This window comes from Peromyscus californicus, unplaced genomic scaffold (genome assembly GCF_007827085.1).
Source record: "Peromyscus californicus insignis strain IS unplaced genomic scaffold, ASM782708v3 Scaffold_13__1_contigs__length_99412109, whole genome shotgun sequence".
Taxonomy (NCBI): domain Eukaryota; kingdom Metazoa; phylum Chordata; class Mammalia; order Rodentia; family Cricetidae; genus Peromyscus; species Peromyscus californicus.
In genome coordinates, this window is record NW_026294424.1 from 29,595,685 (window position 1) to 29,621,017 (window position 25,333).

Sequence of the window (25,333 nt, forward strand, 5' to 3'; positions counted from 1 at the left end):
GACTTTAGAAACCTGTTTATTTAAAAAATATAGTTTAAAGGTTTAGAAAAAAAGCACTCCAATCTTCAACTGCTTACCACAGTCAAAAAACCACCAAGGCTCACTCACTCAACACCTGTATTCGAGTAAAACAGAGACGGCTGTAAGTCACAGTATTTTACCAGTTACACTAAGAAACAGTTTGTCCCCTCGAACAGTGTTTCCAGTACTTTACAAACCAAATTAAACGATTCCTACAATATGGAAACACTAAAATAAAGCACAAATGTACAGAGAAAATGTGGAACTTCTGAGATACAGAACAAACTTAAAACACAGTTAAATAACAACTACTGACTTTGGTGTTTTTTTTTTTAATTTTTAAAAAATTTAAATACAAAATTTTTGTAAATTTCCAAGTATGTGCATGTGTTTGTGAGTACCATTGCCCGATACAGCCAGAAAATGGCATCAGACGCCCTGGAGCTGGAGTTACGGGGGTTGTAAGTCACCCGGTATGGATACTGAGACCCAAACTTGGGTCTTCTACAAGAGTATCAGGCACTCTCAACCACGAGTCACCTCTTCAGCGACACCCCCAACTGTTTTTAAAGGCAGGGCCTAACTAGGGCCTAAGCTAGTCTTGATCTTATGGGCTAAATCCATCCGCCTGCCTCAGCCTGTTACGTAGCTGGGACCAAGACCACAGCACCTGGTTTCACATTTTTTAGTAGAAATATGGGGAAAAGGGACAGAGCTGGCCCTGTAGTGTGGTACCTTCCCCTGCAGCAGCATGCCCGCCAGGCCACCAAACACCCAGAGAAGCTGGAGGAAGACTGGCTTCGTGCCTGTGGCTGTCATTCATCACTCAACTCCAATGTCTTCCAGGAGGCCAGAGGAGGGAGAAGATAGCTCAAATTCTGAGAGTGACCCTCTGGAAGATGTCGAGGTCCGAGCGCTCGTCAGATGGTCTGGAGCTTTGTAACAATCAGCACTCGCACTGCCTGGTCAAAGGAGCTACAGACGCAGAGCCCCCTTTTGTCAGGACTCCAGTCCAAACTCGAGACGGGCTGAGTAGACAAGGTCACATTCTGCAGAAGGCTGACGGAACCCGCGACTCCCATCTCTACTCCCTCGGAATCTTTCTTTGACCGATGAATAGGGTAGTCACTAAAAACAAGATCCACGTGGTAAGAGAGCAATCCTGCATTCACCGTTTTACTTTCCTATATGAGCGTCAATAACTTTTTATTTCTCAGCTGATTACCGAACCAGCACTGATGACTTCCCAATACTGACCTATGTGAGTAAAGACTGCCTCAACCTCAGCCCTAGGCCAACACACCCAGGGCAGTGAGTACTTTTCCCGCAAACTTCTACACAGCACCTCTGCCCAGCAGCTGCCTGTGCTTCCTTTTTGATATGAACACTGCAGGGTGGCCTGACGTGTTGCTCTCTGGAATCTTTTATTGTAATTCTTTCCTAAATCTGGGTTGCCAGACAGGATGGGCAGTGTGTGTGTACAAGGGAAAAAGCTGTAAGAAGCATTTACAAAACTCATTTAACACTTTCACAAAAAGGATTTGCACCACACCCTAACCCCAGAGTCACCATTCAGACCTAGCCTGAGACCTTCCCTGTCCTATTACTGTGGGGATGCCACTGGAGAGAGCTGTAAAACCACTGCATCCACAAGGAGAAAGCAACACTGAGAACATGGGGTTTTTTTTTTTTTTTCTCTACCAGAAAGAAATATAAACTTTTAAGCTAAGAAGAGGGAAAGGCTAACAACTAAATAATACCTGACAAACCTGAAAGGTGGGGGAAGAAAAGCAAACTTCTCTATAGATGTGTTATAAAGCAGTGGTTCTCAACCTTCCTAATGCTGTGACCCTTTAATACAGCTCCTCATGCTGTGGTGACCCCCACCATAAAATTATGTTTGTTGCTACTTCATAACTAATTTTGCTGCTGTTATGAATCGTAGTGCAAATATCTGATATGAGACCCCTACAAAAGGGTCATTCAACACCCCCAAGGGGTCATAACCTACAGGTTGAGAACCACTGCTCTAAGGTATAACTCCTCACAGGGCCCTTCAGAATGCACTGTATATCAATTACAACACTTTGTGATGCAAACAAACACAAAAACCCACAACCAACAAAGCAACAAAACAAACACAAAAATACAGACCCAGAGTCTAAGAGACACAAAGGGATCAGACACAGTAAAAATGGAGGAGAAACCATGGGTAGAAAACACTTTCTCTTCCTTTTAGACCCAACAGATTATTTTACTTAAAAGGAACAAAGTGTTCATACACACACACACACACACACACACACACACACACACACACACACGTCTTAAATAAATACTTTCCCCACATTTCTTAGCAAAGTTTGCAGTTATTTAGTATTAAAACTCAAGGGCCGCCGGGCGGTGGTGGCGCACGCCTTTAATCCCAGCACTCGGGAGGCAGAGCCAGGCGGATCTCTGTGAGTTCGAGGCCAGCCTGGACTACCAAGTGAGTTCCAGGAAAGGCGCAAAGCTACACAGAGAAACCCTGTCTCGAAAAACCAAAAAAAAAAAAAAAAAAAACTCAAGGGCCATGCATGGTTCTGCACACCTATAATCCCAGCACTAAGAGGCGGCAGAGGCAGGTGTATCTCCACAAGCCTGAGGCCAGTTTGATCTACATAGCAAGCTGCAGGCCAGCCAGGGTTACATAGCGAGACCTCATCTCAAAAAAAAAAAAAGGTTCTCAGGTCTCAGGTCTCTTCATTACCTGTGTAAGGTTTTGTGTTTGCTCTTTAGGCAAAGTCTGAAAACTCACCTGCACTCCTCTCTAGGAATGCCTGGCGAGCGCTCAGTGAGCGCTTCTGACTGCACTCTCAAGGCAGGGCTGCACATGAAAACAAGCTCATTGCACTGTACTTCAGCCACTTCTCTTTGCTGGCACTAGAGGGCGTCACAGCAAAGCTCCAAAAAATTTACAAAGTACATGAGTCACTGGTTCTGATGTTGGGCAGTGCTCACCTTACAATAAAATCCCGGAGGGAAGACTCCTCTTTGGTAAAGCGCTTCCTCCAGGAGCATGGGGGCTGGAGTTTGGATCTCCAAGACCACATGAAAGTACAGGCTGCCTTGGTGATCTCAGCCCTTGGGAGGCAGACAGAGCACGGCAGTCGTCCCTGGGGCAAGCAGGCAGCTAGCCTAGCCACGATCAGGGAGCTCCCAGTTCAACAAATCAAGTGGAGAGCAATCAAGAAAGACACCTGATGTCCGCTTTGGGCCTCCATAAGGGCACACAGTGGTTAATTTTAAAGGAAAGAAAGCCAAGCAAAAAACCTTCCAATGTCTAAGTGCATACAGATCTAGCCTTATTACAATAAAGTAAAGAAAAAACTCTAGCTGCCACTGTGCCCACGTGTGGAAAATTGTACTGGCTCCTTTAGTAGTCTCAAGAATTGGGGAATCAAGGAAAGAGGCACAATTTAGCTATGAGACCTACAAAACCTAACCTGCGGCGAGACTGGGTTAGAACCATGAAGAATGAAGGGCAAAGCTTCCAGGATCAAATGGTCTATCTACCCAACATCATCCCAGAACACTCAAAACACGTCTACTGCCTTTTCCCAACAGAAGGCACATTTACTCAATGAAGCAAGGATGGACGGAGTGTATTAAACTCCATTCGACTGCTATTTCAATCAAAAACAATCACAAACTCGTCAGTTCACAGCTTCAGTTCTCTAACAAGTACTGACTGCAGCCCTGTGTTTCAGCTTCTAAAAGGAGCTAAGAGAGAGATTTGTAAACGTGGAAGTCCAAGCCACGCTGAACATGCTGCTTTGTTTTGTTTTTCCTATACAGTAGTAACCAAACTTGAATTCTGAAATACTCTTGAGTTGTGAACTTATCATTTTCTGAGTAACGCTTAGAGATGTTTTTGTTGCTAGTGAAGTTTTCAAACTTTCAGTTTGTACAAGACCCGCTGACCTGGCAGCTGACCTGGCACCTAGCGCCCTCGGGAATGTTGGAACACACCTGGTTACAGCTGCCACAGTAACTCATCCTGCCCAGGTGTACAGAAAAGAAAGGCAGTGCTGAGCAAGCAAGGCTTTATCTGCAGATCAATCAGGAGCCTCAGGCTGCTTTCAGCTCTACCACAAGGAATTCAACAAACTCATTTTCAAGCCTAAGCATTGTAACCCTCTCCCCAACTTCCAGAGGCAATGTTCTAATGACTAGAAGGTAGTATTCAACGAAAGTCTTGAATCAAATTTAAAAACAAAAACTAGCAAAAGCTATTCCCCACCATCACCCTTCTCCCTCAGCCCCTCCCTCTTTTTATTTATTTTTTGAGACAGGCTCTTGCTCTGTAGCCTAGGCTGACCTAGGACTCATTATGGAGTCCATGCTGGCCTGAAACTTATGGCAATCTTGGCCCTGTCTCCTGAGTGCTGGGATTATAGGTGTAAACACACTACCTACAATTCCAAATTTATGGGGGGGATTACCAACTTTTTCTATGTCGCTCTCATACACAGAGACATAAGTATGACAAATATATTTATTGTGTTAGATAAGGACGACTTTTTAATCAAATATAAAATAAATACATTAGTAAAAGAAAATATTTAGAAAGTCGGTTACATAACAACACTGAAAGTAAAAATCATACCAAAATGAATTAATGCAAGTATTAAAGGAGAAAAAGAAAAGCTCATGGACTCCCACTTCACACCCACAAGTAACTTAAGAAGACTTACTACTTCCAGAGGTGCAGACTCCCAGCGCCTCCCGCTGTCAGAAAGAGCTCTCTGTTCTGAGGCAGGTGTCGAACTTGCCATATGGTGGATTTATGGGCCTGCTCAGACAAGACATATGTGATGGTTAAAGACTAAATGGCAGCCCTGGAGAGAAGACTCGAAAACAAAGAACTGTAACCACCTTCACTTTGGCTGTTAGAAAAGAATGTTTTGTTGTTGCTTTAATTCAACAGGCAGTTTTGCTGAGGCGCACAGTCGGGGTTGGCGGTGGGCCAGTCAGGGCTTTTCTGACTAAACATTTCTATCAAACTATCAGGTACTATCCTGATAGGCCTGCCTCTGGAAGTGACCAGCCTTCTCTTCTGCAGCTTCTAACACCCTTTCCTTTGTCTGTTTTCAGTGTTTTAACTATAGTATGTGATGTGAGTTTCTCTTCTCATCCTCTGCTCGCTCTTCTCCAGGCTTTTTGGACTTGGTTGGGGACCTCTTTTCTAGACTTGGAAAATTCCATGGTTTCAGTGAAAATGTACCAAATACTTTGGTACAGTATTTTCTTTCTCCCTATTCTCTTAATTCCATGATCTGGTCTTTTCCTGGTGTTCCAGAGCTCCTCATGTTATATATGTGTGTGTGTGTTATATATATATATATACACACACACACACACACAGAGTTAGTTTATCATTGACCTTTACTGAATGACCCAATTCCTCTATCTCACCTCCCAGGCCTAATCCTCTGTTTTTCATCAGATCCACTGTGTGCTGAGGCTTTCCATTGAGTTTTTTCAGTGTGGCTTATTTCAGTGTTTTATTTCCAGCATCACTTCAGTTTGGTTTTTCTTCTGCAATTCTCTTTACTGAAATATCCTACACACAATCCTAGACTTAAAAGACCCTATAGACTCTACCAGAAAATTCCTAAACTTAAATACTTTCAGCAAAATAAAGTCAACACACAAAATTCAGCAGCCTTTCAATTTCTAATAATGGTCTTGCAAAAAAGAACTTGGGGCAGGAGGAGAGAATCCCATTCACAGAGGGCAGCTTAAAAAACAAAAACCTAGGAATAAACATAACGAAGAAGGTGAATAACCTCTATGGTGAAAACTTAAGACTTTGAAGAGGACACTAATGGATGGAAGGATTTTCCACGCTCACAGACAGGTAGAACTGTTATTAGTAACGGCTACATTACCCAGGGCTGCACACTTTCAAAACACTCCCATTAAACTGATGCTGTTCTTCCCTGAACTACAAAAAACAATCCCAAGTTCAATGTAAGCACAAAAGAGCTTGAACAGCCAAAGCACTAAGAGTATGGCTGGGCACGGTGGTGCACACCTTTAGTCCCAAAAACTGGGAGGCACAGGTGGAGGCAGGAGGATCTTTGTGAGTTCAAGGCCAGCCTAATCTACATAGCAAGCTCCAAGACAGTCAGGACTACATAGAGATACCTGTCTTTTTTTTTTTTTTTTTTTGGTTTTTCGAGACAGGGTTTCTCTGTGTAGCTTTGCGCCTTTCCTGGGACTCACTTGGTAGCCCAGGCTGGCCTCGAACTCACAGAGATCCGCCTGGCTCTGCCTCCCGAGTGCTGGGATTAAAGGCATGTGCCACCACCGCCCGGCTGAGATACCTGTCTTAAAAAACAAAACCAAACAAACTAACAAACCTAGAATGATGCTAGGTATTATCGGTGCAAACTAAGCCGTTCCATACCCAAGGTGCCAGGAGCTGTGCAATGCTAGAAGAAAATCAGACACACAGATCAGTGAAACGCAACAGTAGTGACAATGATGCCAAAAGTACACATACATGAAAACACACACACACAAAACAGAACAGCCTCTTCAGCAAACAGAGATAGAAAAACATGATACAAACATGTATAAGATTAATTTAGACTCATATCTCTCATCCTGGCCAAAATCAATTTAAAATGAGTCAGAGACCTTAACATAAGAACAAAAACTATGAAACTGCTGGAAGAAATATAAGCAAAAGAACTGAAGATATGGGCATAAGCAAGTCCTATCTTTTCAGAGGACTCTAATAACATACGCCATTTCCTCAGGAGCTGACAACAGGATCACTTGCTGTTAAAAAGCCTCCGGACAGCAACGGAGACCACCGCAGAGTGAAGAGAGAGCTTACAGAACAGGAATTCATATTTGCCAACTATGTATCAGGCAGAGGGTCAGTACCCAGAATCCACAGAGTTGTAAAACATCAAGTCATAAAGGAAAAAGCCACCCACTGGGCAGATCCAATGGGCAATGTTTTCTTTTTTTTGTTTTTTTCGAGACAGGGTTTCTTTGTGTAGCTTTGCGCCTTTCCTGGAACTCGCTTTGGAGACCAGGCTGGCCTCGAACTCACAGAGATCCGCCTGCCTCTGCCTCCCGAATGCTGGGATTAAAGGCTTGTGCTACCACCGCCCGGCTGGGCAATATTTTCAAAAGGAGAAATGCAAATGGAAACAGAGCCTTGAACTGTGTTTAGCAACTACAAATTATTAACTGTTTTGAGTTTTATTTCACCCCACAGAGACTATCATCAAGAAACAAACAACCATTTTCTGACTGGATTGAAGACCTGCTCCACCAGAGACCCATATACCTGGCATCATTAATGGGACCAAAAACCCATGGCTAGATAGGTCACAGGCCCTAGGGGAAAACCGACTACTATCACTCTGCTAACAGGACACAGCATTTAAATGACTCCTAATGACTCACTGCTGTACCCATGGAGCTCAACTCTCATCAGAGAAGCTTCCTCAGAGACCTACAACTGGCAACTGTGGAGTGCTCCACGCTCTTTCTTCAAAGCTCAGGGATCTTCCTACAGGAGGAGGCAGAAGGTCTGTAGCAGCCAGAGATGGTGGACAGCTTCAAAGAAACAGTACTTCCGGGACACAGCAGGGCAGATGCAAAAATGAACTCACATCAGCTACGAGAGCATGCACACACCTGCACAAGCTCAAGCCAGACAAAATCCCAGCATGGTTGGGGTCCCGCCTACCCGAGGAGCTACTGGCATCAACTGCTGCTAGACAAGGGAGAGTTAGTTTTCTTTAATGATGTGACCTCTAGTAAGGTGGCCACACTCCAGGGTAGGTTCCACACTCAAGAGTGGTTGGGCCACACAAGCTGAACTCAATGGATGTTGAGAGGTGGGCGGGGAAAAGAAAACAAGAACACGAAGGTGGGTGGATAGGGAGATGGGAGATGTAGGAGTTGGGGGAGGGGAAGTGAATATGATCAAAACACATTGTATGGAATTTTCAGCTAATAAAAAAATTATTAAAAAAAAGAGAAGAAACAAATGATGCGAAGGATGTGAAGAAGAAACCCTTACTGCTGGTAGGAACGTAAAAATGTAAAGTGGTACAGCCAATAAAGAAGTGAACATAAGATCTCTTAAAAACATTGAAGCAGAATTACTGTGTCACTTAGCTATACCATTCCTGGATACAGACCCAGAGGACTCTAGGTCAACATATTACAGAGAGAACTGCACGTCCACTTTTATTGTTAAACTGCTAACAAAGATGAGGAATAGAACCTGTCTAGACATCTACCAGCAGATGAACATGCTGTGGATATCGTTCTGTATAAATAAAACACTGATTGGCCAGTGGCAAGGCAGGAAGTGTAGGCGGGACAAGGAGAGAGGAGAATTCTGGGAAGTGGAAGGCTGAGTCGAGGAGACACTGCCAGCCGCGCCATGACAAGCAGCATGTGAAGATGCCGGTAAGCCACGAGCCACGTGGCAAGGTGTAGATTTATAGAAATGGGTCAATTTAAGACATAAGAACAGTTAGCAAGAAGCCTGCCACGGCCATACAGTTTGTAAATAATATAAATGTCTGTGTGTTTATTTTATAAGTGGGCTGTTGGACTGCCGGGGCTTGGCGGGACCCAGAGAGAAAACTCCAGCTACATGAACAAGTAAAGAAAATGAGGTCCATACAATGGAATTTTATTTCCTCACTAAAAAGACAGATACAGGATGTTTTCTCTCAAACCCAAAATCTAGGATTAAACTGCTGTGTGTCTATGTCTGTGTAGATGATGAGAGCTGACAGTGTAGTATAAGGGGAAGGGAGGGTTGTATGAATGGGAAGAGGGGGAAAGTAGAGTAATGGAATACACAGGACATGAATGCAGAAGAGGGGAGAATTTGACAGGAAAAAGGGGACCAGAAAGAGGTAAGCAGGGGCATGCAGGAGACACTAGGGGAATAGGCTGAATAATAGCAGTGTATGTATATGGACACATTTCAATATGCTGTATCTATTTTGTAACTAATACCTTTCATATCTGGATGGCTTTTGATTTTTGTCATTTAAATGTGTTCATATATCCCCTATATTAAAAAAAAGCAAAATGCATTTCCTTAGGAAAATAAAGACAGACAAGTAGAAAAGGCTAACAGTTTATCAGTACCACACTCACACCAGCAAATCCACTCCAGCATGCTAGTTCACCTTGGGGGTCATGAGAGTGAGCACTGAGCGAGAGGAGCGATCCGGGGAAGTAGGCGGATACAGGAGAGGGTGATACTGTTTTGTATGAGCAGTGAAGCTGCTATTTAAGCTAAGCTTCACATTTCACATTTCAGTGACTACTAATCTTGAGATTTAATTTTCAATTATGTGTACGTGTGTGGGGGTGAGGGTGGTGAGTCTGTGCGTGAGTGCAGTGCCTGAGGAGGTCAGCAGATGGCATCAGATCCCCTAGACCTGGAGTTACAGGGGGTTGTAAGGAGCCTGGCACGGGTGTTGGAATTGGACTCAGGTCTTTTGGAAGAGCAGCCACCATTCTCAACTGCTGAGCTATCTCACCGGTCCCAATGATACCTCCACTATGTCATAAGATGACACAAGAGCACAGAGGAGGGAGTTCGGGGAAGTCATCCCACAGCATCCACAGCGGGGGAAGGAATCCCACAGCATCCACAGCGGGGGAAGGAACAGGAAGAAACTTCCAATTTCCTGAGCAAACTGCACATTTGAGTCTTATGGAAACAGCCAACCTGTGGCTGCTTTCCTCCCTATGTTCACGGAGAGAGGGCCACAGTCCTCACCTGTCTCCTAAAAGTGTCAGGATGTTAACACGGACTTTATGCAGCTGCTTTATTCCAGACATCTTCTCTCTTTTGTGACCAATATTTTCCCTTTGTTTTTTTTCTTCCTTATCTATTTTTCTAATGTTGTAAATCAAAAGCCTTTCCCACTAAGTCTCTCAAGTAGAAGTCAAAGTATAAACAAACAGAACATTCTTGAATTTCTATTACGTCCTAACCACAGTAACCAGTGTTTTAAAATAAGTTCACTTAATACAGCAAATGAGAATATAGAATAAAATGGGATGAATGACAGTGAAAATGTTACTTCTGGAAAGTACATTATTAGTTATTAATGAGTATACCTTTATTAGAAAACATCAGGCTGGGATTTCCTGATCAAATTCTTGGCATCAGCAAGGTTTCTTTAACTACAAAATAAGATTCCTAACTAAGCGAGATAATTATTATAATCAAGAAGTATAAAGCTGGCAACCTTTGCGAAAGTAACCTGCACCAAGGCACCTAAGACCCCACAAGCACATGACAGACCCACAGAGAGTCTCTCACTTACCTTTTCTGTAACAGAAGCAAAGCCTTTGGTGGGATGCTGCGTTCTCATGTCAAAGACGTGGAACTTGCCTTCCAGAGATGTAGCTACTAACTTATTCATACTTATGTCCTTCCTGTCAAACTCCAAGCTACACACCTGAAAGTGGAGAATGTATCTGTTATTGATAGGTTCTTATTTTCTTTACTTTTTAAAAACTGTGTATGGGTGTTTTGCCTGCTTTCATATATCACATCAAGTATGTGCTTGGTACCCAGGGAGGCCAGATGAGAGGGTCAGAATCCCTGGAACTGGAGCTACAGGCAGTTCTGAGCCATCATGTGTGTGCCGGGAATCAAACCCCAGTCCTCTGGAAGAGCATTCAGTGCTCTTTACCACTGAGTCATTTCTCCAGATCCTGTTGGCTCTTTGAAGTTATCTGAATCGCTCAAAATGACAAGACCATGTACTTGAATATAGCAAAATATGTTTTCTGTTCATTTGATCAACAAAACCATCTTGGGTTCCCATGCTCAGTAGAAGGTCACAATGTGATGTTTTTTTACTTTATATTTTTGTTTTGTTTTGTTTTTCGAGACAGGGTTTCTCTGTGTAGCTTTGTGCCTTTCCTGTAACTCACTCTGTAGCTCAGGCTGGTCTCGAACTCACAGAGATCCGCCTGCCTCTGCCTCCCGAGTGCTGGGATTAAAGGTGTGCGCCACCACCCCACCCGGCAATGTGATGTTTTTTATTATTTAGCACCACCCCGCCCGGCAATGTGATGTTTTCTATTTAGAACAGGAAGGTAAGTCAAGGTTACCTTCAGAAATCAGAAAGGAACTAAATTCTTTAACAAATGTGTACAGCTTGAGAATCAAAGTCCAAAGGCGCTTGGTGAAACTTTGCCTACTCCAGCAAGAGAAGGACCACGTATTTGCTCATTTTGATATCAAATGTGTGGTCCCCATTGTCCTCAGATGGGCTGCAGGCTCCACTGACTCCACGGACACTAACAAAGCATATCTAAATATGTGATCACTTTCTTAAAAAAGGATGCATGGCTGCCATTAGATTCAAGATGGTTTGGCCCAAAAGTTTAACTTCTGGTAGAAGACTGAGAGACATGAGTTAAGAGAAAGGAGTTGAGAACTTTGTAGTGGCTAGAGGTAGACAGTAGATACAAACATCTCAGAGAGGCTGGACAGCACAGAAAGGCACATTACCCCATTTTTAATGTTCGTCTCCCACCGCAGTGACATGTTTCTGAGATCAAATAGCTTGATGTCCCCATTGTCATAGCCAGCACAGACAACACGCTCCTCCTGATTATAAGCATTGCCTGGAAATCAAGACACATTGCAGGTCTTCATAAATCCATGGTGCAGCCTGCTAAGAAAAACTGTTACGCATATAACTTGGGACAGATATAAATTTAAAAAATTATACTGGGGAGAATTCCATTCATCAATCCTGACAGCTGATGAGGAGCATTAATTTTTAAAAAATGCTTACTTGAAATTCTCTGGCAAAAGTCTACTTGAAAGTGTTTAGAGGATTCTAAATAGAAAGGGAATGCTCTCTCAGGCTGGAAATATCACTCAGGGCTTGTCTAGCAAATGCAAAGCCATGATCCATTACATACCTGTAAAGACAGACCAACTACAGTTCAGATAGTAGGGCCTGGGAAAACACATATAATTATTCTTTTTCATTCCTTGGTAATAATGATATATGAATGCAAATACTGTTTTATAATTATCTTGCAGAATATTTTTCTGGTTATTTTATCTTTGCAGGAAACTTTGTAATGAATTAGAGTGTATTTTTAGTGGTATAGATGACCATACCTAGAGTTTAGAATGTGAAGTTAATTTCAGCATGCTTAGTTGCAGGATGGTTTTCCTGCATAGCTCTTGCTGAATAAAAAAATGTGAGGGAAGAGGAAGGTCCTATCAGTGTATGAGGCTATCTGGACAATGACCCCAATGTCTTTATTCTCAACTACCTCTAGCTTCCTATTTATTAACTCCAGGTCTGCATTTCCACTGTGAGCTATTGATGGTACGAGCATCTTGTTCTTGCTATGTCCCAAACTGGCCTCACAGACTTCCTTTACCACTGTGACACTGCTTGTGGAACTTTTCAATGAGCAACATCTTTCCCTCCACAATCAATCCCAAAATGTAGTCATCTTGGACAGAATCCTTTTCCTTGTTCCTCATTTTATGGATACAGACTTGCAAATACTATTTATTCGGTATCTATCATGTGAATCATTTTCATTGCTCCATTCCTTCTTCACCTGGAATCCTGCCTAGAACTTCTGAACTCATCTCCACTATGCCTTTCACCACCCTCTACTATCACCAGTGACATCTGAAAGCTCAGACCAGAGACCAGATCTCACTATGCAAAGACCTTCCAAGGCCGACCACTACCTCCAGTCCACCCAAATAACGGTGGCTATGGCAACTGTGGCTAGCGCCATCTCTGTGGCCACTTTCCCCATCATACCATTCTAGGACACCTTATAATTATTCCTGGTGTTGAAATTCTCTCCCAGTTCTAGTGATGGAAATCCTATGAATCCTTGGTCTGAGCTCAAAATGATCTTCCTCCCTCTATATCTCTCCCTTTGCATGGACAGATGCCTCTTGTGATGTTTCATTACTTCTGTTTTATCTGTAAGTAAAGTCGATGCCAGCCCTTCTTCATGAAAGCATATGCTTGAGGGGTCAAATATGACTCAGTTTCACTACTGCATGTCCACAGTAGTTACTAAAAAACAAAACAAAACTCAAGCCAGGCATGGCGGTATTCATCTGTAGTCCCAGCTATTCAAGACTGAAGCAGGAGGATTACTCGAGTCCAGAAGTTTGAGGCCAGCCTGAGCAACATGGTGAGATCTTGTTTCAAAACAACAAAACAAAAAACTCACAAAAGCCAGGTGTAGTGGCACATGCCTTAATCCCAGCACTTGAAAGGCAGAGGCAGGAAGATCTCTGCCATTTTGAGGCCAGCCTGATCAAAAAGAAAACAGAGGTTTAAAACTGAATACGGAGCTGCAGCCAGCAGCAGTTCATGCTGGTAACTGCAGCTGGCCTGGGCTCTGACTCACATCTTTCACAGTCAGAGACAAGCACCAGCACTGACAGGATCAATATGCAGTGTAAGTGTACTAATAAAGGTCATGGTCATCAGACCTGTAAGAAATAATTATGTAATGGCACAACTATTTTCTAGAAAATAAATGTACTATGTAAAATGTAATGTAGGATTTTTTAGGTTATCATTTGCATTTGAGGCTTCCCTTAGCCTTATTAATAGCATTTGATACCAAATTAGGTCAATATTATCAATTAAGCAAAAACCTATCATAATAATAGGAAACATTTTTAACACTTAATAATCTATGCACATTCTATGACAGTGGTTCTCAACCTTCCTAATGCTGCGACCCTTTCATATTCTTCCTCGTGCTATGGTAAACCTCAACCACAAATTATTTTCATTGCTACTTCCTAACTGTAATTTTGCTACTGTTATGAATCATAATGTAAATCTCTGTGTTTTCTGATGGTCTTAGGTGACCTGTGAAAGGGTTGTTAGACCCCCAAAGGGGTTGTGACCCACAGGCTGAGAAGCGCTGTTCTAAGCACTTTAGTGGCATTAGCGCATTGGCTCCTCAACACTGCTAAGCAAATTCTATTAGCACTACTGTGTCAACACAATAACCAGAAACGGTCAAGTCTGTTGACTTTCTCTAAGCCACACAATAAATAGAACAGTAACGAAGTAAATCCTAGCCTGCGGCTGACAACTACTATGATATTTGCCTGGATAACCTCTCAGAATAATCTATAGAACAGACTATTGGGAATTTCCTAAAACACAAACTTCAAACGCAATTATTTCTTCAGTAACCTACCAAATGCCACAGTCCAACAGTCTCTCTTGTTTTCTCCTTGTGCGGGTTCCATGTTAGCAACAGGATCATCTTTTTGTCTGGGGTCCCACACCTTTACAGTTCCTGTCATGAATAAAAGGGAGTTGGCAAAATTCAACAGTGACTGATCACATTTCCTTTTTGCACTCTTTGTACGAATGGGACATGTGCCAATACTGTAGATGTTAGAACATCTGTAAACTGTTCATGTTTTTCTGGCTTCAAACTGGTTAAGCTGTACTTGATACCAGACATAACCCATATGCTAGTATTAGAAATGATGCCTAAATTAACAGCTACATGGAGAAAACCCAACAAGTATGCCTAGGTTATCTGTAAGTTATGATTGACAAGGCAAAGACAAGGGTACAATTCAAACACGCCGTACTTTCTTTAACTCTACGTTTTCCTAACTACACAGATAACCACTGGCACTTTTCGTATGCAGAAGAGTAAGCACCGTTACTACATTCTACATTTTAGAATGCCATTCAACGGCTGGGGGAGGCAGTTCACAGCACAGGGACCAGCATGCATGAGCTCTCAGCTTCACTTGTTGGCATGAGAAGAAAGACCACCACCCATTTCACATATAATGAAGCTTAACTTTCTATCACAAAAGAGTGAGGAGAGCTATTAAATAAAATTAGCCTAAATTAAATTTTAACCCTCTTATATCAATTGATATTATAGGATTACTAACTACTGTCACTACCTGTATATAATCAAGATAAATGCATGAAATGAGATGGCTAAAAGTCATACATCTGAGCAAGAACAGGAAAGGGCAAAAAGTCCCTGAAAGAGACAAGAAACTTAAGACTTATCTCCAGGGATAGAGCTGGTCATTAAAAAGGCTTCAATCCTTTGTGGACTCCCACAAATCTGACAGATCACCACTCAGATACAGGGTTTACACAAACCATTAAGATCGACAGTAAGTTCTCCACACTTGAATCAGTGAAGGACATAAAGATGATTCATAACACCAAATTAATTAGTAGGCAAGCATAGACACTAACACAAGTGGAGATGGCGTACAATTTCTAACCTACAAACTTACAGGAAAGAAACATCTGTGTCAGCCACTTTAGTCCTCGTCTACCATAGCCGGCCAGGTAAACTGGTGAGATGGGTTATTTAGAAATTCACTTTATAAATCATGAAGTATTTATCACCAAGGAGTTACATACGTAACAATATCACTTCTTCATAATTTCATGCCACTCTCCTAAGAATACCCAGAAAACTTCAAGAAACTGCGTGGCTAGCGCAGCAGCAGCACAATGGCCGTGGCAGCATTAATGAACTGCTCGTCATCTTTCCTTCTGTGTTCCACACTGCTTCCTGAAAAAGATTTCTAACACACCACTGCCCTTGAGTAACTACCAGAAAATTATATCTCAGCCAGGTGGTGGTGGCTCATGACTTTAATCCCAGCACTTGGAGGCAGATCTCTGTGAGTTCCAGGCCAGCCTGGTGTACAGAGCGAGTTCCAGGATAGACAGAGCTACACACACAGAGACACCCTGTCTTGAAAAACCAAAAGAAAAAAAAAAAAGGAAGAAGAAAAAAGAAAATTACATCTCATTCTTCTTTTAAAGAAACTACTATTATCTCCGAGTGAAGTAACAAAACCTGGGACCCCACAGCGGTCATTCAGACCTGGTCTGTTGGTCACTAGAGCTGAAAGCCAAGCTGGTGCCTGTGGAGCTTCCACAGTGCTCAGGGGACAGATCACAGGACATGTTTTCTGGTAGCTGTCAACCCGACATTTTCCTAGTAGTAACTGTTCTCTTAAAAAGAGAATGAAAAGCTGCCACCCATCACATCATTGGCTGCTTCAGAAACCTGTAGAGACATTGTCAGTCTTTCAAAGTCAGCTCATTATTAGCTGTTGAACTAACTCCACACTAAATATTCAGTGCTAAGACTCTACTTGAAAATACACAAGTCAGAAACAAATGAAGGCTGTGCAATAAAACTTGTTTATTAAAATGCAGATGCTCAAAGGGCAGATGCAGAGTGAAGCCAACCAAAGAGGACCCCATAAAGAGAGGGTATTCTGCAGCACAGACGTTTCCATTAAACATTTGTGTAATATATAAAATACACTGACTCACCATCCCGGCTGCCGGTCACAATTTCAGGCGCTCCTTCCCCAATTCCAAGTCCGCCTATACCATCTATAGTGTTTATAATTTCCTTGTGGCCTTTTACAGAATACACTGGCATCTCTGGAGCTTCCAAATTCCTAAGCAAAAAGCATAGCTACTTATCACATGTGGCCTAAAAATCAATTCAAAATAAAATAAAAACAATTCAAAATGGATCAAAGGCTTTAACCTAAGACAGAGACTCAGAAAATGCTAGAGGCAAACATAAGTAAGACACTGGGTGATACAAGCAAAGGCAAGGATTCTCTGAAAAGGACTTCAACAGCACAGAAATAAACCCGGGAAACGGACTCATCAAGACACGAATGGATAAAGTTATACACAATGAAATTTTATTCAGCCATGAAGAAAAATGAAATCATGACATTTGTAAGAAAATGGACAAAACTGGAAGCCATTATGTTAAGCAAAATAAGCCAGAATCAGGAAAACAAATACCATGTTTCCTTTTATATGTGGAAAATAAATTTAAAATTAGACACGCATACATGTGTGTAAATATCCATATTTATGTATGCTTGTATGTAGGTCATGAAACTGGGAAGGTTGGCCAGTAAGATGGCTTGGCAGATAAAGGCACTTGCCACCAACCCTGACAACTTGCACTGATTCCCAGATCATTCAAGGTGTAAGAGAAAACAGACACCCAGAAGCTGTCTTCTGCTTTCCCCTTGTGTGTGTGCACACACACAGACACTGACTAAAATGTGAAAAAAATCTAAACAACAAAACAAAACCAGAAAGGGGATCAGAAGGGAGGCAGTGGGCAATGGAATATACACACTAAGAATGTAGCTAGCTGGGCGTGCTGGGAACACCTTTAATGGCAGCACTCAGGAGGCAGAGGCAAACAGATCTCTGTTAGTTAGAGACCAGCCTGGTCTACATTGTGAGCTCCAGGCAGCCAGGGCTATAGAGAGACCCTGTCTCCAAAAAACAAACAAACAAAAAGGAATGGCTCTGTATCTGGAGGGAAGAGATCCCCCCCGCACCCACAGGGAGCGGGGATACAGGGGCAAGCAGTGAGAGGGAAATGACTAAGAGCAAAGCATATTGACACATACATACATGAAAATGAAGTCATGAAAATCTACCACTCTACATGCTAAGCCCCCAAGTCCTCCAAAAATAATGAGAAATACAGAAAGTAAGACACTGGCCTCTCTCTCCATTTCTCTGAAACTCTATGACAAAGTCTGTGAAATGATGAATAAATGTGAATTTAGTAGGTAAGCAGTTAAGATCAAGGAGAAATTATACCAGCTTCATTTTGATGTTCCAATTCTAAAATAGGTAAATATGTGAATAGAATTTAACTATAAAGTAGTACAATTTAAGTGATAATCAAAAAGCCTTACTAGGCTGGGTGTGGTGGCTTACTCCTCCAGTGCCGTCGCTAGGAGGCAGAGTGAGGTGAATCTGTGAGTCTGAAACAGGTCTGGTCTACGGAGTGAGTTCCGGGCCAGCAGTGAACCAAACAGCTCAGATTAGAAATGAGCTAATAAGATGGCGGCGGTGGCGCACACCTTTAATCCCAGCACCTAGGGAGCCAGAGGCAGGCGGATCTCTGTGAGTCTGAGGCCAGCCTGGTCTAGAGTTCCAGGACATCCAGAGCTACACAGAGAAACCCTGTCTCAAAAAACAAACAAACCAGTTTGAGGCCAGCCTGGTCTACAAAGTGAGTTCCAGGACAGCCAGGAATGTTACACAGAGAAACCCTGTCTTGAAAAAACAAAACAAAACAAAAACCAAAAAGAAAAAAAAAAGAGCTAATAAATAAATAAATAAAATACTGCTATATACTTTAAGTGGTGAGAAAAAGATTTTTCTAAAAAGCAATTAAAGAGAAATATGAATTCATTCAACTTTAAATATTAAAAAGTAATTCTAAGTAAGATATTATAATAGTAAAGGCAATAAACACAATTGTGATTTTGTTTATTCAAAGCAGGCTTTTATTGAGTTGTTCAATAGACATTTTCCTAAAAAGTTGTCTAGGTCTTAAAGCATTAAATACTAACAAAAACTTTAACTGGAAGTTCTACACGGGAAAAATTAAAATCAGTGTATTGCTCTATAATGCCAAATCTCTTGCTAAAATGGCATTAATTACTAAGCCTGTGAGTTGGTAAGAACTGGTAACACTGTCAAGTTCTAGAGCTCAGTATCTTTTTAAACCTTTGTCCTTTAACTTTTGAGGTTATAACATATCACCCCACCCCCACCCCTCCAAACTCTCCTATGGGCCCCTCCTTGCTTTCACATTCATGGCCTGTTTGTTCATTGTTATTACATACATATACATACACACATACACATCCTTAAATGTAATATGAAGAGCTTAGGAGTTTAAGTGGACTTTAAATATGACACAGAGGTGTATTTATTATAACACTCCTTATGATTTTAGTTACTTCTGGAAGAAATTAAAATATTTGAAAGAAGTATTTTAAAATTAGAATTCAGAAGAGCAATAAGCCTATCAAAGAGAAGGCTTATCCCATTAGGGTACTGTTTAATAATCTCACCATATATGAAGATTTCCATCAAAATCCCCAGTAGCTAAGTATCTCTGCTGCAAGGATGCGGCACCAAATGTTCCACATTTAATGGGCTTAGCCTTTTCAATCTGGACAGAAAAGAGAGAGAATACTTTACTTATGCAAGCAATTATTTATAATCACAATGTCTACAGCTTTGCTGTAGGGGTTAAATACATTATATATAAAAGCAATTAAAACATTTTCTGATGGAAATTATTGTACTCTTTCTTTAGTCAATTTTGAATAATTTAAAAAAGCATATCACCATCAAAAAGAAAGGTGTTTTTTGTTTTGAGACAGGATCTTACTGGGTAGCCTTGGTTGGTTTGAACTTGGAGCTCCTAGGTCACTGTTCCCTAAGTGCCAAGATTAAAGGCATGCAATACATCTGGGTGTTTTTCTTTTAGATTGGGGGTGGAGTTTATTTTTATGTGGATGGGTGTTTTGTCTTTATGCAGTACCCTCAAAAGCTGCAAGAGGGCACTGGATCCTTTGGAACTGGAGTTATAGGTGGTTGCCATGTGTGCTGGGAATCAAACCCAGAACCTCTGGAAGAGCAGCCAGTGACCTTAACCTCTGAGCAATCTCTCCAGCCGGATAGTCTGAGACACGGTCTCTCACTTTGTTGTCCAAGCCAGATGCGATCCAAACTGGTCTAAAACCCAGAAATCCCTGTGTCAGCATGGGAATACAGGGGAGGGAGAGGGAAGGATGTTTTTGTTGTTCTTATCTCACTGAGATAGCCAAATGCTGCCAGCTTGAGCCCCCAGTGTGGTAGCTCATTCCTGTAGCCCCAGCACTCCAGACAAGGAAGCAGAAGGGCAGTTGTGAGTTCAAGGTCAGTCTAGGCTACACAGCGAATACTAGGCCAGGCTGGGCTACAGAGAAGGACCCTGCTTTAACCTTGCCCTCTCACAATCCTCCAACGCTCTAACATCTCTGCTGGTGTGCATGTAAAAAGGTTCAATATGCAAAGCTCTCAGCAGAAATGCAAACACAACAGAGACATTATTTCCTGAAGAATACAAGAACAAAAATGTCCCGGAGCCTCTTACAGTCCTACCTGTAGAACCTAGTAGGTGTTAAATACTCTCTGAATGAGGGTTTAAGGAAGCCAGCACCAGAGCACTTTCCCAGGTCCGCCCCTTTCGGTTCTCTGGGTTTTCACGTGCTGTGTGTCTAAGATGGTGTCTGGTGTCAACTGCACACAATCACAGAAACAGTTTCCATATACTAAGGATATGATAACAAACATCATTCTATACAGTTTTTTCCAGAAAAGACTATCTTTTTTCATAACATGTACATTGCCACAAACTGTTAAAGATATCACTCTGTGTGTAGTGTGTGTGTATAGTATGTGTGTGTAGTGTGTTATAGTGTGTATATGTGTGTACAGTGTGAGTGTAGTGTGTTATAGTGTGTATATGTGTACAGCGTGTGTAGTGTATGTACAGTATGTGTGTACAGTGTGTGTAGTGTGTTATAGCGTGTGTAAAGTATGTGTGTACAGTGTGTGTGTAGTGTGTACAGGCACGCACATCCATGCAGAAGTCAGAAGAGGACTTCAGGCATCATGCTCTAGCACTCTGCTTTGTTCCTGAGACAGGGTCTCTCACTGAACCTGGAGCTAAGCAAGCTGACAGCACGCCCCAGGGATCCCGTCTGTCCTCCACAGTGCAAGAGTTACTTGTGTACAGATGTGCCCGGCTTTTTATGTGGCCACTGCAGATTAAAACTCAGGTCCTTATGTTTGCACAAACACTACCTAAGCCATCTACGCAGTCCCGGGATACCATTTTCAAAGTGAGAAGTGATATCTCTTATTTATAATCAAGAGCCAGGCAGATTTCGAGCTCTCTCTACTAAGGAATGCTGCCTCCAGGCCAGTATGTGATTCCAACAAACATTTTATTACACAGCCCCATTCTGCAAGCCTGAGTCAATAGAAGTGTCAAAAAAAAAAAAAAAAAAAAAAAGTTCCAGGCCTGGAAAAGTGAACAAAATGGTGGAGGAATGAATTAAAGTTAATTTCAGATTTCTCCACTTCCGTTTTTTTTTTAACCCTCGTTCGTATTTTTTTTTTTTGCAAGATAAATAGATAGTATCATGCTTCCCTTAGGGTTTCTGTTTTTGTATGAAAGAAACAGAAACTTAGGTATTACCAGTTTATTGTTCAAGACTCAAACTCAAAACCTTTGCTCAGAGAGGCTGAGCTCCTTTGTAGCTGGACTTTGGAAAGCAGTCATGTTTCCCCTGCTCTCAGACATTCATAGAAATCAGTAACTGAGGGGATACCACAAACACACAGACTCACACAGCACACAAAAGAACTCTTTTTAACACTGTTAAATATTTTTTTCTATGGAAAGATGAGTAGAATTCAGTGATAACTTTGACAGAATACTAATTGGTTAAAAAATAATGATCTATTTGGTTAAAATTATTTCACACAAAAATCAGCATATGAAATTGATAAATATATGATGATAAATATATTGATAAATAATGATAAATATTGAACATGACCATCAGTGACAGTTTACTTGGCCTAGTTTTTTAGATTCTTTGCCAGAAGTTTATGTTAGCATGACTAAAGCAGCCCATGATCAATAATTGCCACAGAGCAAGCTATTTTTGTTCTGCCTGTGGGCGGGTCTACTGCAGCCTGTCAGTATTGCCTCCTCCACATCCTGGCACTACTTAATTAACATTAAAAGGTTTAGTCAGGCGAATGAACAAGCAGTGAATTCAGTAGCACAGGAGCTAAAACACCAAAACTTCACTAGCTCACTACCAACTTTCAACCCTGATTTTCACTTTTCAGGGCTGTCTTTGTCCATATGGTACCTTTGTGTACGTTAGGAAAGCTGACGTCTCAGGCAGGGATGATGAAGTGACACATGGCTAGACACTGTTATGTGGCCCACCAAACTGTTCAACTAGGGAAGGAGGTCCTGCCCTCTACTTACTCATTTAGTTTATGTGTATGGGTGCTTTGCCTGCATATGTCTGTGCAGTAGAATCCTGACTGGCACTGATGGAAGCTGGAAGATGGCAGCAGAGCCCCTAGAACTGCAGTTACACACAGCTGTGAGCTGCCACCTGGGTCATCTGGAAGACAAGCCAGTGTGCTTAACCACCCAGTCACCTTTCCAGTCCCCTATCCTCCATTTTTATTTATTTGTTTAATTTTTGTGAGTTTGTTTTTTGAGATAGGATCTCACTATGCAGTCCTGGCTATTCTGGAACTCACTACATAAACCAGGCTAGTCTCAAACTTAAAGAGATCCTCCTGCCTCTGCCTCCCGAGTGCTGGGATAAATCACGAGTGGCAAAGTGCCCAGCCTCATGCCCTCCGTTTGTACCCATTCCTTTAGCAATTAGGAAAAGCACAAGAGAGGAAACAGCCAACTCGCTCCTTTTACATGTATCCTGGGTGTACAGGCTTTGGAGCAAGTCTTGTAGTAATCCATCATAACAAAATAAGTATGTCTCCTCCTATTGAGGTAAGTAATCTACCTGACCCAACAGTTCTTAACTCTAGCACTCACTACAATCAACCAGCAGGAGTTCATATTTTTAGGGGTGGGAACAAGGCATGGATATTTTCAAATCTGTACATAGCCATTATTAGCAACCAAACATACACAGAGGACTTGGATGCAGGACAGTCACTGGCTATGTATTGAACCTGCATGCTTTTCTGCTGCACCCCAAACAAATACAATATTGTATTTGCTTCTACTGTTTCACTTGCTTTTTATGAGGAAATGTTCAAATACCTGTGATTCTGTTTCGGCACAGCACCTCTACAGGAGTCTCAGTAATTCATGGAATGAAGAGGATCCAAAAACAATTGTTACTCCTAGGGTTCAGATCACTCTCTTTTTTAGACCTATCAATATTTTCTAAACATTCTCTTATAAACACTTATTATTTTCATTTAATAAGTAAATAAATGAAAATTTGCTAGAATTCTTCAGTAATTAGAAAAGAACACTATTTCACTTGGAATAACTATTACTGAAATGTATAAATGTATCATAATTCTTGGGAAAACAAAATACAAGTCTACAGATGCTTTCTGGTGGCGTGTTGACTGGCATTTGCTCCTAACATTTCACTTTAAAGTTTCTGTTATGCCAATGTTTCCCATGTCCACAGTCTTTAACCCACACACTGACTCGAGATCCCTACCTACACCAGTATTTAAAACTCCCAAGTTCATTTATTCCCCATTCTTATGATAAATGCGCAATGAGTGGCTGGTCCTTACAAATCACACTAGAAGACATGGTCCTTGCTGTCCAGCTTACAATCTGGAGACATAAGACAGTCTGTTTATTTCTGGCACAGAAGGTCAGTATTATAGGAGTGCAGATCAGGAAGGGCTCCTCCCTCTCTCAGATAACCTGAACTGGCCACTGGAACAGCAACAGGTGACTGTGAGTCCAGTGATGAAGAAGACAAGGCAAGGGAGAAAACCAAGCCGTGTTTAGATTCTCCAAGTTGAATGCCCGGCTACAGAGTAGGAACTAAACCTGAAAACACGCTCTCAGCAAAGCTCAGGGAAGAGATGATACTTCACACACCTTCTCATGCAAGTTTATTTATCCACTAACTGCTCTAAATTCACCTCCTTCAAGCCAACTCTTTGCAAAGCTTACCAACCCTCAACACCTCAATGAGACTGGTCATTGGTTTTCGTCAACCCAAATCGAAACATTTTTTAAAACTATAGCTAACTATAAAACTGTTAGTCACAGCTCAGCACCACAGCACATGGCCTGTAATCCCAGCCCACTGTGGGGGCTGGCATGAGGATTATGAATTTGAGGCCAACTGGATAACACAGAGAACACCCATCTCAAAAAGAAAGAAAGAAAATGAAATGTTAATTGTTTTCATTATTCTGTAATTGGTCTTTTACAAAACCTGTCAATCTGGTCTTGCATCCTCCTTCTAAAAGTCCTTGAGTGGGATCCTGTTTTTCTTAAAGGAAAAAGAAGAACAAATCTGTTAAATGTCTTAGAGATCTTGCAAAGGTCCCTACTTATCCCTCTTGTATGTGTATGATCTTTTTGTGATTGCTGTTCAGACAGGGTCTCAAACTGAAATTCTCCTGCTCCTACCTTCTAAGTGCTAGGATTAAAGGTGTGCACCACCACTTCCAGCGTGTTTTTGTTTTTTAAAAGATAATAAACCATCTCCCACAACTATCAAAGAGCTCTCCCACAAACTGTTTCTTCTGGAAACTTCATACTCTACTCTGAATTTGCCCTAGTTTCTGCTCACCCTAAATCTATTTTTACTCTCACAGAACTGTGTATTAGAAAACTCATCTTGATTTATGTATTTATGTATTCTTGGTTTGGTGTTTAACTAACTGTCTCCCCCAACAGAAAATAAACTCCATGAGATCCGTGACATTGTCATTGTCACGCCTGGGACTACTAGGCATTCACCTGATACTTCTCGAAAGAAGAGGGTATTTAGCTGTCTCCAGAAACTTCGTTATAGGTATACCAGTGCCTCCTTGGTTCTGCTTGCAAGAATCGTGCATGCATTGCACATACGTACTAGCAGATTACAACAACTACAAACAGCCTAGAAGGTCCTCGAACGTAAATATGAAACCTCAACTTCACTTCCCAGAAACCTTACAACGGACTGCACCGAGGGTGGCGGGAGAAGGGGCTGGCAGTGAGAGAAAGTACTGGTTCCCCAGTGAGATTCTGGGATGCCAAAGTTTTAAGTCCGAAGTATTTCTCAGTCTGTAATCTCCTTTCTGGTCCTGCTGGAGCAAGGCTGTGGCAAGGAGTAATGCAGACCCCAGAACACGCTCGCACGCCCAAACAGCAGTCCAAGCCTGCACCCACCTCCCGCAGCAGCTTCAGGTCCCCGCGCTGGATCTCGTACACCTGGATGACGCCGGTGCCCCGGGCAAAGTTGCCCATCGTCACGAACTTTGCACTGCAGGGCACCCATTTGCAGTCGAACACCGTGTAGTTGAGGCCTTTTTGAATGTGGACAATGATCTGAGGCTTCTCGAAGGTGGTCATGGTGCAGATGCAAACACTAACCTAGAAACCAGACTGCAAACATCGCAGGGGCAGTTTGTCCCTCCCGAGCCGCACTCTACCCGGAACGCTCTAGCAAGTTGGGCTTGGGTGCCTCTGATAATGCCAGATGAGCTGCTGAGACCGCATCAGATGTTTCTCCACACACGGCACAAGCTGACTTACTGCCTTTACCAAGACGTTTTCACATAGACACATTAGAGGTTGAGAA

At 42.1% G+C, this 25,333-nt stretch overlaps 1 protein-coding gene across 1 annotated transcript; it reads right to left on the reverse strand.

Annotated features, from left to right (window-relative positions):
• On the reverse strand, nt 1-25,300 carry Dnaaf10 (dynein axonemal assembly factor 10). Its single transcript, XM_052734775.1, has 8 exons — nt 24,922-25,300; nt 19,025-19,125; nt 16,443-16,573; nt 14,302-14,403; nt 11,597-11,712; nt 10,398-10,532; nt 4,758-4,855; nt 1-1,149 (listed from the first exon to the last, which is right to left on the reverse strand). Exons 1-8 carry the CDS (start codon nt 25,102-25,104, stop codon nt 942-944), a joined length of 1,074 nt encoding a protein of 357 aa, XP_052590735.1. The 5' UTR covers nt 25,105-25,300; the 3' UTR covers nt 1-941.
• Nucleotides 25,301-25,333: the final 33 nt, after the last annotated feature.

What these genes read in the sequence shown, in the direction of transcription:
- Dnaaf10 (XM_052734775.1), bottom strand. Translation starts at nt 25,104, where the DNA reads ATGACCACCTTCGAGAAGCCTCAGATCATTGTCCACATTCAAAAAGGC. An exon ending in GATGGAAATCTTCATATATG is followed by an intron (nt 16,574 to 19,024) that starts GTGAGATTATTA and finishes CTTTTTGCTTAG; the next exon opens with GAATTTGGAAGCTCCAGAGA. An exon ending in TTGCTTCTGTTACAGAAAAG is followed by an intron (nt 4,856 to 10,397) that starts GTAAGTGAGAGA and finishes TTGTCTGAGCAG; the next exon opens with GCCCATAAATCCACCATATG.